The sequence below is a fragment of the Aspergillus glaucus genome (genome assembly GCF_001890805.1).
Source record: "Aspergillus glaucus CBS 516.65 unplaced genomic scaffold ASPGLscaffold_1, whole genome shotgun sequence".
Lineage (NCBI taxonomy): Eukaryota > Fungi > Ascomycota > Eurotiomycetes > Eurotiales > Aspergillaceae > Aspergillus > Aspergillus glaucus.
This window is the reverse complement of record NW_019170453.1, coordinates 986,962-1,001,702: the sequence shown is the minus strand read 5'-3', so window position 1 is coordinate 1,001,702 and position 14,741 is coordinate 986,962. Positions and strand designations below refer to the sequence as shown.

General features: G+C 50.8%; 4 protein-coding genes across 4 annotated transcripts; 2 read left to right on the top strand and 2 right to left on the bottom strand.

Moving 5' to 3' along the window:
- Positions 1–271: 271 nt before the first annotated feature.
- Positions 272–2,094, top strand: ASPGLDRAFT_226922 (F-box protein). The gene is made up of 3 exons (XM_022543212.1): positions 272–390; positions 451–1,817; positions 1,875–2,094. Exons 2-3 carry the CDS (start codon positions 581–583, stop codon positions 1,994–1,996), a joined length of 1,359 nt encoding a protein of 452 aa, XP_022406010.1. The 5' UTR covers positions 272–390; positions 451–580; the 3' UTR covers positions 1,997–2,094.
- Positions 2,095–2,366: 272 nt separating this feature from the next.
- ASPGLDRAFT_71065 (DUF1748 domain-containing protein) lies at positions 2,367–3,067 on the bottom strand (the record flags this gene model as incomplete). Its single annotated transcript, XM_022549532.1, has 4 exons — positions 2,892–3,067; positions 2,771–2,810; positions 2,660–2,702; positions 2,367–2,508 (listed from the first exon to the last, which is right to left on the bottom strand). Exons 1-4 carry the CDS (start codon positions 2,895–2,897, stop codon positions 2,367–2,369), a joined length of 231 nt encoding a protein of 76 aa, XP_022406009.1. The 5' UTR covers positions 2,898–3,067.
- A 226-nt stretch (positions 3,068–3,293) lies between these two features.
- On the top strand, positions 3,294–5,770 carry ASPGLDRAFT_139721 (pyruvate kinase CDC19). Its single transcript, XM_022541686.1, has 7 exons — positions 3,294–3,772; positions 3,842–3,886; positions 3,941–4,068; positions 4,121–4,242; positions 4,297–5,130; positions 5,177–5,258; positions 5,309–5,770. Exons 1-7 carry the CDS (start codon positions 3,649–3,651, stop codon positions 5,552–5,554), a joined length of 1,581 nt encoding a protein of 526 aa, XP_022406008.1. The 5' UTR covers positions 3,294–3,648; the 3' UTR covers positions 5,555–5,770.
- A 960-nt stretch (positions 5,771–6,730) lies between these two features.
- Positions 6,731–14,556, bottom strand: ASPGLDRAFT_41304 (1-phosphatidylinositol-3-phosphate 5-kinase FAB1). The gene is made up of 2 exons (XM_022545382.1): positions 7,076–14,556; positions 6,731–7,018 (listed from the first exon to the last, which is right to left on the bottom strand). Exons 1-2 carry the CDS (start codon positions 14,347–14,349, stop codon positions 6,910–6,912), a joined length of 7,383 nt encoding a protein of 2,460 aa, XP_022406007.1. The 5' UTR covers positions 14,350–14,556; the 3' UTR covers positions 6,731–6,909.
- Between the last annotated feature and the right edge of the window lie 185 nt (positions 14,557–14,741).

Genomic DNA, 14,741 nt, shown 5'->3' with positions numbered 1-14,741 from the left:
TGCAGAGAGAAGACGAAATGATGATGTTGAATAAAGGGAAATGAAGAGTCAGAGCAGGCAATAATTCCCAAAGGGGAAGCTATGCAGGCAGCAGGAGGCACCTTCCCTTTTAGGACGCGTTAGGCGTCACCTCATTTTTGCTGGGTAAACAATGTCATGTGACTGACACCTAGTATCTCAGGCATGATGCCAGTTATTCGAGCATTACAGGTACAAATGCATACAAGTGCAAAGCAGTCCACCTCAGGATGCTCGAGCTCATGGACTTGAGCTGCTTAGATCGATGAGAAATGTCTTATCTTATCAATCCGACCGTGGATCACGAATCCACGCTCCCCACGTCCACCAACAACGCCTTAAAACAGTCCATACACACACAAACACTTACAAGTACGCATTCTCTCTGCACATTAGACTGCCCTGGGATGTCTTGCTGACTGTCTGCTTTAGACCGTCGCACAGCATTGGCGGATGATGTCATCTGTTCCCCTCCTAGCGGATAATCAACCACCGGGAAGACAGAAAGAAGCGTCCTCTTCAACCACACGATCTGGCAAAGTGTTGACATAATTATAATACAATGGCAACAAATATCGAACCGGGCCCGAGTGACGATGCGGTTCCCGGCATAGAGGGGAATCTTCCATCAACCGAAGCTCTCTCACCCAATTCAGAATCCCGACTACTCCAACTCCCCCCAGAACTCGTACAGCAAATCCTATCCGAACTCTCAGTCCTAGATCTCACACGAATATCTCGCACCTGCCGCAGCTTAGCCGAACACGCCTCCAACAACCTCCTATGGGCCGATCTGTTAAATGCCCACCTACCCTTCAAAATTCACGACCCCGGACCATTTGCTTCGTTCCGCAGTCTCTACGCAGCATACTATCCCTGCTGGTTTATCCCTCGGAATAAGGTCTGGTTCGCAGATACGGAACATACGGGAAACTTGATCCTGGCGCGATACGATAACCGACGAGGTGTCATTGAGGCATATCGAGTGGTAGCGGAACGAAGGAACCACGCTTTTCAGATATGGGAGTGGAATCCAGATGTCATTATCCAGTCGTTCAATCCCAAAGTCAGTCTTTGGTTGGATGATCCGGTGTTGTTCCTGAAGAATACCCCGTCTGCTGAAGGGCCACCGCGCACGCCGCGGTATCTAAACGGGGAAACCCGTATGCCTATGGCACTGGAGTATCACTACATCTTCAACTCATTTTCCCTATGTTCGAACAAATCCCCGGACAGGGAATTGGTCGTGGATCAGAAGTGGCCACCGCCAAATATCCCCAGTGACGAGCGGGTTCATCGAGACATGGATGAAGATCTGTCGGAACGGGACGAACCGCCACGGCATATCGAGGACGTCTCTGAAATCGCATTTCGCATCCGACGATGGGCGCATTTCCGCCTGGGGATGCCGTTCTTCACAGCCGGCAATGGTGAAACCCTTACGACCTTTGCGACGCTGGATCCTAGTCTATACACACCGACGAGAGAGAAGCCGTACCAGGGGATATGGGTTGGAGACTACTCGGCCCACGGGTGCGAGTTCTTACTATTTCTCCAGCGTGACACTACAAATGCCTCTACGGCATCCGCGGAAACGGAAAACACCGAGTGGATTCCGCACGGCCGTTTAGAGGCCATCAAACTTACAGGGGACCCAAATGTTCCTCGGGGAGAGATATCTTTCGCCGCAGAAGATATCGGACAAGGCGGGTTCGTCCGGGTTGCGAATGACTCGCTCTTCCGGAATGCACGAGTCATCCGAAGCGACGGCCATGTTGCTGGCTTAGGCTTTCGAGATGGTAAGCCGGAGTACTCCGTAACTACTGATAATGGTGAACTATGGCTGACACACACAGATACTTGGTTACCTTCTCAGCTTATTCTCCAATCTACCGATTGCGTGGCCCATTACTGGGAATCGATGGGCCATATCTCGTATTTCCGACGTGTCGATATCGACGCCCTTCTTAAGACCTAGTTGTTGTTTCATGATATACCCTTTTTCTGCATTGGACACTGCATTTTGGCGTTATGGTCTGATTTTGCACATGGCCTTACTTTCGGACTTTCTTAGACACTTCATCGTATAGCATATGCATATGGCAGAAAAGATGAACACTTTAGTTGACGGAAGTCAGGAATACTGCAACAAATAAGCAAAGAAAATAGGTATCATGGTCGAAATTCCTAAACGCCCGCATTCAGAAGACCTCAGGTTCATCACTCATAGCCCTCTGCCGTGGCACCGAGAGCAACCCTATCCATATACACCAACAACGGAAACCTTAATCGCCCTTCTCCAACGAAACCATACCCATCCCGTGTATCCTTGTACTCTCAAGAGTAAATCACCTCTTCCGCTCAAACCACCCGGACGACCCCAAAACAAACACACTCTGATCCATCACCCACTCGCCCACGCCGAGGTAGCTGTCGATCCACTTCTTAAAGTCTTTGTTCTCGGTGATCTTGTCGGAGTCGAGGCTGGGGCTGTCGAAGATCCCAGGCGTGGGATGAAGGGGTTAGCCTTTTCTTTTCTTTTCTTTTCTTTTTTTTTTTTTTTTTTGTGACAGTCATATGATTGCCATATGTGATGTGTATGGATCGTGAGATTATGGATCACGGGGACGGGGGAGCGTACGTGAGACCAGTTGAGCGCTTGACGCCGGCGAGGAAGGCGGAGACTGCCGAGTGTTAGTTTCTTTTCTTTGAAATTGAAACGCGCAGAGTGGAAAGGGGAAGGGAAACACACCAAGCACCGCGTCAAAAGCGTAATGGGTCAGACGGGCGAACTGTCACATCCATATCAGCGTCCATCCCATTCCGATCCTCCTCATTCCGATCAAGCCAAACAGCCAAGACTCGATACGTACCACCATGATGACTGAAGGAACGGGCTACACAGTAAAAGTAGATAAGGGGTATCAAAGAAAGAAATTTAACGAGAAACGAGAGAAAGTATACTCCGGGACTGAAGGAAAAGGTGAAGGCAGGTAAACTGACTCTGACTAGGCGGAGGCTGATCAGGTGGAGAGCTGAAAGGATGGACTGACCGCCGGCTGCCCGATCGGCTGTCCACGTGACCATGGTGCATGTGACACCAGGTGGCTGGTGCACTAGCCATATTGGAACTAGTGCCAGGCAGCGAGGATTTTGTCACCTGAAAAGATGAATCAGCAGATCTATTGTTATCTGACCAATCAGAGAGAGGCATATTTGGGATTAGCATCCGGATTCGGACTCAACAACTTTGAAACTGAGTGCCAAGAAGAGATCACCAAGGGCTTAACGAATTCATTGACCGGTCTAGATAGCTAAGAATGCCTAGATGCTAGAGTACTTACTACTATGTACCGTACAGAGTAGTGCTACATACTACAGAGTACAGTAGAGTATGCGGGGCTCCGGAGATAGCAAAGCGGTAGCCCCAACGGCCAACAACATTTTCCCTCCCGCGCACACGCCCACCGCCCCTCGTTCAAACTCACCGGACAACTCTCTTCCTTTTTTTTCTTCTCATCCCAATCGCTTTTTTCTCTCCTCTCCATTCCATTCTTATATCCTTTCTGACAGTATTCTGTCAACGTCCTTTCTCTCCTTCTTCCGTATTATCCTAACTCATCTTCCAAAATGGCCGCTACCAACTCCCTCGACCACCTCAGCAACCGTATGAAGCTGGAGTGGCACTCCAAGCTCAACACTGAGATGGTCCCGGCCAAGAACTTCCGCCGTACCTCCATCATCGGAACCATTGGTATGTTTTGTTCAGGGCTTGGGATTCTTTCTTCTTAGTGGGGCAATTGCTAATGTCGATTTTTTTCAGGTCCCAAGACCAACTCGACCGAGAAGATCAACGCGCTCCGCAGAGGTATGGGATACTCGATCAGAAAGGGAATCATAATGGGAGGCTGACAGTCCATAGCTGGTCTCAACGTTGTCCGCATGAACTTCTCTCACGGCTCGTATGAGTACCACCAGTCCGTCATCGACCACGCCCGTGAGGCCGAGCAAGCTCAGAAGGGCCGCCCCCTTGCCATTGCTCTTGACACCGTGGGTTGCGAACAATTCCCATTTCCAAGACACCACTGACCCCTCCCCGCAGAAAGGTCCTGAGATCCGTACCGGAAACACCGTCGACGACCAGGACATCCCCATCAAGGAGGGCCACGAGCTCAATATCACCACCGATGAGAAGTATGCCGCCGCCAGTGACGACAAGAACATGTGAGTCTTCCACCTTGCCCGTGCTGGTTCGCGTTGTCGCTAACAGGCTTCAAGGTACCTTGACTATAAGAACATCACCAAGGTGATCTCGCCCGGCAAGCTCATCTATGTCGACGATGGTATCCTTTCCTTCGAGGTCCTCGAGGTCGTAGACGACAAGAACCTGCGCGTCAAGTGTCTCAACAACGGTAACATCTCGTCCCGTAAGGGTGTCAACCTGCCCGGCACCGACGTTGACCTTCCCGCTTTGTCCGAGAAGGACATCAGCGACCTGAAGTTCGGTGTCAAGAACAAGGTCGACATGGTCTTCGCCTCGTTCATCCGTCGCGGTAGCGACATCCGCGACATCCGCGCTGTCTTTGGCGAGGAGGGCAAGGAGATCCAGATCATCGCCAAGATCGAGAACCAGCAGGGTGTCAACAACTTTGACGAGATCCTTGAGGAGACCGACGGTGTTATGGTGGCCCGTGGTGACTTGGGTATCGAGATCCCCGCCCCCAAGGTCTTCATCGCCCAGAAGATGATGATCGCCAAGTGTAACATCAAGGGTAAGCCCGCCATTTGCGCCACCCAGATGCTCGAGTCCATGACATACAACCCCCGTCCCACTCGTGCTGAGGTGTCTGATGTCGCCAACGCCGTTCTTGACGGTGCCGACTGTGTCATGTTGTCGGGTGAAACCGCCAAGGGTACCTACCCTTGCGAGGCTGTCCGTATGATGCACGAGACCTGCTTGCTGGCCGAAGTTGCCATCCCCCACTTCAATGTCTTTGACGAGTTGCGCAACCTTGCTCCTCGTCCCACCGACACTGTCGAGTCCATTGCCATGGCTGCCGTCAGCGCCAGTTTGGAACTCAACGCCGGTGCCATCCTTGTCTTGACCACCAGGTAAGCCTTCATTCTCGTGAACGATGAATCCTGCTAACTGAATTAGTGGTAAAACCGCTCGTCTCATCTCCAAGTACCGCCCCGTCTGCCCCATCATCATGGTTACCCGCAACCCCATGGCCTCTCGGGTAAGTGACACTCTTCATTGTCATGTTGAAATCCCAACTAACTGGAATAGTACTCTCACCTGTACCGTGGCGTCTGGCCCTTCACCTTCCCCGAGGAGAAGCCCGACTTCAACGTCAAGATCTGGCAGGAGGACGTCGACCGCCGCCTCAAGTGGGGTATCAACCACGGTCTCAAGCTCGGTATCGTCAACAAGGGCGACAACATCGTCTGCGTCCAGGGCTGGCGCGGCGGTATGGGCCACACCAACACCGTCCGCGTGGTCCCTGCTGAGGAGAACCTTGGCCTTGCTGAGTAAATCTAGACCTTCGGGATGTCAATCTCCCGCTTCTGGCGGACGACATTGTCATCACGCCAGGCATCGTAGAACCGGTCATCTTCCCGCATGATGACCGGAGGCCTCCAAAGAACAGAGCCTGGCTTATAAAAAAGCAATATCCAAGACCTGCCGCGGAACAAGTTAATGATCAAATTCGTGATTACAGAGAGCAGGTCAAGGAGTTTTTTTTTTTTTGATTATGGGATGCGCATGATGGGTTTGTTCGTTTTTTTTTTTTCCACTTACCTTTGGGAGCGTCTGATCTGATTTTCTTTTCTTGACATGTTTTTCTGTCAATTTTTTGTTTTCTTATAAAGATTTCGATTTCCTGGCTGTTAGAGAGTCATGTATAACGAGAATAATGGATTTCTTGATAGATTCAGCAGTGTCGTCTTGTATCATGATCCCACATAAAGAACTATCCCAACGGCCTTTTCAAGCCTTGAAAGACCACAAGACCGCAGAAAGACTAAAAAGAACGATAAAGCCACGAAAACCAGGATCCCAGTCCTATTAGTAGTCCTCGACCAATGCGGGGAGAAAAGTGGAAAGAGCAAGTCCCGAGTTCCAACCGAACCTCGCCATCGGAGTCCATACATAGTCCACTCAATGACCATCAACAGCAAAAAAAGAAAAAGACCAAAGAAAAAGAGAAAAAAGAGAGAGAAAACTCCCATAAATAAGTAATAAATACCTCAACAAGGGCACGGGCAAAGGATTCATCCCTCGACAGCGAGTTTTTTCGTGTCTTAAATCGAAATCAAATCACGGACCTCTTGCTGGTAAGTGGAATTCCCGAACGTTCCCGATGGCCGGATTTTGCCGATACTGTGCCGTCCGGTGGGCCGAGATTCTTCACACAAAGTCTTGTTGATTAAGAAAGTTGAAGGGGTAGAGAGAGTAGAGTAGTGGTTGTTTATGTAGAGGATGAGGATGAGGATGAGGACACTGAGGAGTGAAGTGGTCAGTTGTTGTATCACTCCGGGTTATGTACCTCTAGAGTACTTGTATACCGGATAAGGCCTCGGATGGAGATTTCATATGATATGAATCGACCGGACCGGTTACAGTCACTGCATGATATGCACGGTTGAGGCATATTCTGCAGTGGCATAGCGTGGTACTACGTAGTATTCTGCAGAGATAAGATGTATGTAGCCAATGGTATGCTCTTCTGTATAAACAATATCTCCAAAACAGAGTAAAAGCATGAACAGGAATATGTATACTATGCCATAAAGAAAACCTCCATATCCATCAATGTACAGCATCCCAAAAGAACGCCATATGTGCATGTCTGTCTTATCATTATCGTTATCATCCAGTCAATGGCACTAGGAACCAGCAATATCATTCCCATCATCAGCATCAGCGGCGTAATTAACCTGATGTCCAACCCTCGGATGCCAATATACCGGCGCATGTTGGAATTGATGCCAGCAACTACAACCATTAGCACACTCTCCACATAACCATAGAAATAGAGTAAAAGACACTCACCTCGGCGCCTGAAGCACATATCTCGCCATCGCCTCCCTAAACCGACTCTTGTACTCCTTAGGACTCGTCACGGTAGGTCGATTCTTGCCTCCACCAGCGAACCCCCGGTCCTTAATCCACGACTCCAGTCTCTTATCCCAGGTGTACGTGCGGATACAGTCGATGACACCGACGACTAGCTCCGATCGGCTTTCATCGATGGCTATCATGAGCGAGTAGTCCATGACGTTCTGGCGGCCCAGGAACAAGGTGTCGTTCCAGACGCTCTGGCTGAGTAGTTTCTTGGAGTGTTCCCGGGTGAAGAGCGGTGTTTCGTAGATGAAGTCTACCATGTTCTCGTCGAGAAGGACCTCGTTGCGTTCTCCTGTGCTTTCTACCTTGCGGTTTCGCATTGAGCCCTTGAGGTCGAAGATGCGTTGCGGGACGCGGTCGTAGAACAAGTTCTCCATTAGCAAGAGGAACCAGTTGAACTCGGTTCCCGTCGCTGGGTTCTTGATAATCACTTGGTAGAACCCAAACATCTTGGCAATAGCAGACGGCAGCTCGTGGAAAAGCGCCTCCGACATGATCTGGAAGTACCCCGGCGCGAACTTGAGGAATGCCTGCGTCTCGATAGGTGCCAGCGACTTCAGGATGAACCGGTTATCAAGCGTCTTCAGGAATATAGACTTCGTCTTGCCGCCTTTGGAATCCCACTTTGCGCAGCGGGATAGCGATTCCACGATCCGATCAGCGACGCCGCACTTCTTCCGTAGGGCATCGAACTGTTCAGCGTAGAACACCTTGCAGAGCATCTTGGCTTGTCCCTCCTGGAACTGGTACTTGAGATGGGTTCCGGTGTCACGCAAGAGCGCCTTTTCAACACGCTTTTGTTCCGCATCGTCTCCAATAGTCGGCTCCTCTTCCTCATGACGTTGCTGGATACTGGCTAGTTTCTCGGTGTAGTCGCTGGAATCCAGGGCAAACGCAATCAAGGAACTTGGCTCATCTTCGCGCACAATGATGTCGCAGTCTGCGAATACATGGTCCGACATGGTGAGCGGGTATTCGAGAGGCGCCCATCCACTGGCAGAGCGTTCGGACCAGAATTTTGTTAATAGTTTCAAGAGCGTGCTTCTCTCGTGGTTCTTGAGATCGATCGAGTCCATAGGTTCATCGTCTGGAGACATCTTTGGAATCTCTTCATTCGAGTCCATCATTTGAAGCCCGTCTGCCGAGATTCTATCTTCGTCGCTGTGCTCGCCGTCAGAAGCAATTGCCTCGTCAGTTCGAGCATGATCCTCATGCTCTGCTGGTTCCTCTGGCTCCGCTGGCTCAGTTGGTATTACAGGATCTGCCGATTTCTGTGTCGGCAGCTGCGGGAGAGCTTTCCTAGGCTCTTCTTCTGAGACGCGTTTCGGGAACTCCTCGCTTGTCCGACTCGATTCCAGACGCGGCGCTGACGACGAGATAAAGTCCTCCCCTTCCCCAGAGGGCTCTCGTTCCTCAACCGCCTCGCGGACGTTCTTATACACCTCGACAATGGGCTTTGACGACGCCAAAGGATACGCGCGCGAATGCGTGCCTCTGGCAGCTCGACGTTGCATCTCACGCTGCCGCTCCTTCTCGAACTCCCTAGTCATCTGCTCGAAATGTTTGGCCAAGTTGGACACACGCTTACGTGGAATGAACGAGTGACCCGACGGAAGCCTTCCATGCTTGAGGGCAGTGAGCCCAAGACGCTCAGTCAACTTCTTGTCCGATCCCTTCGGTTTGTCATGAGGAGGGTTCGGAGTTTCGTCTACGACTTCTGAACCTATACCTGCTAATCGAGTCCCGGTTCGACTTTTCTCCTTTTGAAGATGAGCGGGCTGAGATTGTGCGCGGTATAGCGGGGGCGATCTAGCTTTCCCACTACGTCGGAAAGCAGCTTCAGCGAGGCGTGGAATGGCAGACGGAGTTGGAGTGGTTGGAGTGCGTCTTCCAGGAATTTCGACGGCTTCCTGCGGGGGCTTATCCACTTGTAGCTCTGCCTGCTCCTGGGAAGGACTTGTAGGAGGATTCTCACTGTCAGGAGTCGGAACAGGCTCGTGAGTGTTTGTGGCGCTTGCGGGAACGTCCTGAGTCGGTGCATGCTGTTCTGTCTGACCAGAAGGAACAGCTAGGTCCAGATGGCGCACTTCTTTTTGTGCCACGGCCTGCTCCTGGGGCGACGACCCCGTTTTCTCATCAAGCGATGGCGTTGCTGATTCGACCTCTTCCACCTGAGGGGGTTCAATCTCGTCCCCTCTATGCTTCTTCCCGGAGTGCTCTTCAACAACAGAAACAAGCACGTCTTGGGCTTTTTCCGGCGAAAGCGTCATACGGCGCATCATAAAGGGTCGCCCATCCTCCTTGTTCGTTTCATTGTCCGTTCCGGCAGGAGTCGTTGCCGGTTCTTCTGACGGAGCGAAAGAAATCGAAGCATCCTTGAAAATCTTTTTCAACTGAAGGGTTGCCAATCTCCTGATATCCTTCTCTGAAGGGAAGTAATTCTTTTCAAATTCCGTAAACACGTTGTCCCACTCGACGACCTTCTCCTGTGCAGAACGAAGAACTTCGTTGAACGGAATAAGTTCCCAGTACCGAGAATTGGTATACTTCTCCTGTAGTCGTCGAAGCAAGTCGGCTTGATCCTCGGCTGCCTTTCTGTTCAGCAGTTCAATTTCGTTCTCGCACTGCCCGATGCGTTCTGGGACAACACTTTGGACGTTAATCCCCTTCAGCCGGGATTTAACAGAGACCATAAACTTGTTCAATCGTTGCTCCATTTTTTGGAAGACTTTATTCCGGAGTCGTAGGTCGTTGTCCACCTTCCAAGTAACTCGAGTTCTAGGAACAATGATCTCCAACAAGTTGATATTATCGTACTGGATCCGCAACGCCATGTCTTTGAAACCAAAATAACGCACATGGTCGCGTTGCAAATCATGAGGACAGACGCCGGCTCGAGCATGCAAATTCTTGCTCCAGAAGGAAAGCTCCAAGTATTTCCCAAAGGAGTACTTCCAGGTACTATCCGACATTGGGAAAACCTGGGTCTCGTTTCCACAGATTTTGCAGCAGCTCCACATCAGAATGGAGTCTTGCAAGCCTCGAAGCTTTGAGGGATAGTGCTGAATGAGCACACTTATTTGAGCTTCACCATGCACGTATTGACGATGGTGCTCATACATGCGCCGTTCACAGCCGTTCGCCGTACAGATGCCGTTGGCGGTGTGACATAGGTCTTCCACATATTGCCCCAACGTGCAATCTGGCTCGAAAACAGTATCGTCACCATGCTCATTGTAGAACTCGATGGCAAACGAGTCCGGACCAGAACAAGGAATTGAAGTTGTTGTGCAAACAAGGCTAAAGAGAACTGCGATATTCTGATGTGCGTATGGATCGAAGAGGTTGGAATTACTCCCAGACACGTAAGTCTCCCATTGCCGTTTTTGGGTCATATAGTGATGGAGCGCTCTGTCGTATTCCGCATCATGGGCCGCACGCAAGACCTCTTTCACTTTGAGGGGCGCATTTTGAGGTGATTCATGGACCATCTCAGGTGTGATGAGGATGAACTTCTGGCCCTTCGTCTTCTCATCTGTTGACGGATCAGAATCCACATCTTGATCCCGCAAACGTTTCAGATAAGCAAGTCTGCGTTCCAATTCTCTTGCACGCATGAGTAGGTGGGGAGGCTCGAATTTGACAAAGGGAGAGGCGGACAGAATTTTTCTCTCGTGGTCTTGCACCATGTCTTCATAGTACGTAGGCATAGGGACATCATCGGGGACCTCGGTCTCTTCGCTCGTTACCGTCAACTTCCTCTCAAGGGCAGGCCGTTCTCCGTTCTCATTTGGCTCTTGCTGAGCATTGCTTGTCGTGTCCCCTTCTTTGTATGCCAACAATGGGGTATTCGAACGCGTCCCGGCTTCACCCTCCTTTGGCTCAACCTCCGATGAAGTCGGTATTTTGGCGAATTCGTCTCTCATCACACAAGTTTCCAGCCTGAGATTGTAGACCACATACACCATGAATTCGGTGATGCTCTTTACTTTCCCAAGTACAGACTTGTCGCCACCTCGTAACACAATCGTACACCCAAGCTCTTTCGGGCAACCAGAGATGTACATGTATGTCTTCTTACGACGGTTGTAGACATACGTCTTGACATCAAAGCTGCTGCACTCGCTTTTCATCGGGGTGGTCACGAGTTTATCCATAGAGGTAATTATCTTCGTTTGTGTGCAACGAGATACCGCTTCAAGAACGGAAGACTTGACGTTGTAAGCCGTGGCGATGTTGAGCTTTTCGAGCAGCTCCAAAGCTAACCCGGAAACATTCTTCTCTGCCAAAAGAAGGTTCGGCCGCAAGGCAGCTATACGGCTAACAAGATTTTCAAGGAACTCGCGTTCCTGCCGGATCACAGGCTCAAGACTCATGAAGTGCTGCTGGTGACGCGCATATTCAAGTGGAAACGTAATGATCAGAATGTTAGGGTTAGGGATGCTTCTGGGCATGCTCTTGAGCGCAACATTCTTCCTGAAGACTAAGCCGGAGACGTACGATGTGTCCCCAGGCTGACCACCAACAATCTTCTTCAATTTAATATAATGACGGATATCCATATCATCCCCATGTTGAACGTCCGGATCAACCTCATCAGCCGCTTTCAAGAGAATGGGCAACAGCGCCGTCTCCCAACTCTGGGGATGAGGGATCGACGCATCACTCAAAAGCTGACGGAGAAGCTTTCGGACATGTTGCAAACTGGCCTGATTCATTTCAACAGGTGGTGCTCCGGCCCCTCTCATGGACGAGCTCCTAGTCATCTTGAACCCAGTTGAAGTCATTGCCGGAACCATAGAACCTGTATTCGAAGGTTCCTGTGTGTTACTGAAAACAACCTCTTTCGATGTTCGAGGTGACTGACGAATACTACTGGCGATACTCAAGTTGCGACGTCGGGGACGTGGGACATTAACGGCCTTCGAGCTGGCGATACTACCTTCATCTACCTCACGCCCGGCAGTGCTTCGGTCACCGAAAGCAGACCGGCCCTTCTTCATGATATTAAACAGCCCACCTAAGCCCGATTTCTCATTGTCGCCGCTACTTTTCGAAAGAGGACTCTCTGACACAGCTGAGAGCAAGCTTGGCTGTTCGTCGCCACTAGATGCATCATCGGAGAGATACTGCGCCAAATCTGGGTCTATTATATTGTCTTTATGGAAGGCAGGAAGTCGGGATTCACCATCAGTGTCTTCCACCTGGCGTCGTTGAAATGGGGCACGTTCATCATGGTAAGGCTTAAAATTCCGAATGTACTGTTGTCGCGAGTGATGGCGCTTGTGGCCTATTGAATGTGGCCTTCCGCTCAAAGAGGACTTCAATGATTTCGAAGATGTGGGCCTTGCTAATGGCCTGTCTGGACTGATCTCGAGGATGGCTGAACGACGATTGTGTCCCTCGCCAGCACGTCTTGTGGCTGGTATTGCCATCGTCGGTGCCTTCATAACACTATCCACAGACTGGGAAACTATTGATGATGTATCGTCGTCATCGACAAGAGACATTCGACGCGCATTCCCAAAACTAAGTTCAGAAACACGAGGGTTGACTGCCATGGGGCTCTGGTCACTGTCCGAAAATTCGGACGAGTCATCATCATGTGCATTAATCATGGCTTCGCAAGGCTTGCACACTCGTATGCTGCCAGGCTGTCCAAACTGGGTGCCTGGTATTGTGAGTGTACACTTGGAATCGAATATCTGACCGCAGGTCCGACAGTGGTGCTTTCGCCGAAAGGTGGAAAAAGGCTCGCCACAATGAAAACAATCCTTAGCATTCTCATCACGCATCCAAAATTCTTTGCTCAATAGATTACTCCTCATATGTGGCGTGGCACCATCACCACCAGAAACCTGGGGGCGCCTGTTTCGAGAGCTTCGACTCGGGGTGCGATCGAGTGTCGTGTCTAGCGGTGATATAGTAGATGACTTTGATATTGTCCCGAGTGACGGAGTTCCAGGCACCCCCTTATCAATAAGGCGGCCCGGACTTGGTACTGCGATCTGTTCTATAGATCTTCGTTTCGCTGATGCACTTGACGACTCCCCAGCTTGGGTTTCGCTATCCACAAACGGTCGTGAAGTTGTATGAGTTGGAGAGACTGGTTCTTCCTCATGGAGCGAACTATTGCCGGCTTTTGGAGATTGTGTAACACTGCTTGTCGCGGGTCCTGAGTTTAATTCATCTAGTCGGGATGATGCTGCCGAGCCGGTTCTTAGTCTCTCTCGTGTCAGATCCTCCGTCCCGTCCAGTGTCCGCTGACGCTTCTGAGTAGGTAAACCGGTGTCTAGCTCAGAGAAACCATGGCGATCTATAGCTCCCTCAGTCACCTGTCCACTCAAGGTGGAAGGCCTACTGATATCTGGAGCATTCGACCCCTCATTGTGAAGACTACTATGGGGTTTTGCTGACAGAACAGGCGAGTGCGTTAACCGCGAGGAACTCTGACTGAGCGACCCAGGGCGCGAGTTATCTCCTTTATTAGTAGCTGTAGAATCTATGCTCTGTAACGTATCGGAATGACGAAGGGGTTCCTTAACTGCATTCACATGGAGTTCAGAGACTGTTGGATCCGCAGTTGCAAGAGCACCAGTCGTTTTGGACAAGGGAGCAGCGGGGGACTTGATGGCAGGAGACGCCGAGACCGAAGCCTTGGAAGATATGCTGGCAGATTTGGAGGACAGCTTCGAGCCCTTAGCCGGACCCAGGTGAATCGACGCATCCTGATTGCTTTGGAGTTGTCCAGGAATTGGTGAATGAAGCCTTGATCCCTGCGAGGAGTTTGGGTGCATGTACTGAGACTCCGCGGCAGTAGACCTAGCATCGGAATGCTCTGATACCGGACTCTTCACCCGGGAGCTTTCTGATGCTTTATCCGACTGTTTTCCCACGCCGCTAACTATATCCCTGACACCACCCCGAAACCGACTATACAGCCCACTCAACCCTCCTTGGATCTCGCCCGATATGCTATTCTCATCCGTCGTGGCTGTCGGAGCCGGCGGGTTTGTAAATTCATTAAACACGGTAAGGGAGTCTGATTGGTAGGCCGCATTATGAATTTGGTCTAGTGCTGCGTTCAGGTTCTCTTGTTCTGCCTGGGTTGATAAAGACGCGCGTGAACCTCGTCGACCAAGCGGGAGGAATATGGAGGATGCGGACGGACTCGGAGTGTTCTGAGACTGTCGCGCGGACATATTGTCGCCGCTAAATGAGTAGGCGACGCAGAGAGATCGATCACGTAGGATATCATTGGATTCTTATCGCCCGGAGGAGCATTCGGGGTATTGCTGTGGAGTTGCCGTATCGTAGCTAGGTCAGCAGCCGAAGTTCTGGGACGAAGGAACCGAAAAGTGACCGGTTAGACATCGTAAGGACGTTCTCAGAACATCGAAATAGACCTGGAGTTGGAAAAAAGAAAGCAGTATCCGCCCAGACAACGAGATGCAGTCGAGCGTCAGCGCTGCAGCTTCTCCAAATCGGATATGCACGCCACAATGCGCCGCTGCCCAATGACGTGTTGTGGCGCAGGAGGGATATACATGTGGCTAGTGAAGATTCACGGCAGAACCACGAAGGCGGTGAGGCG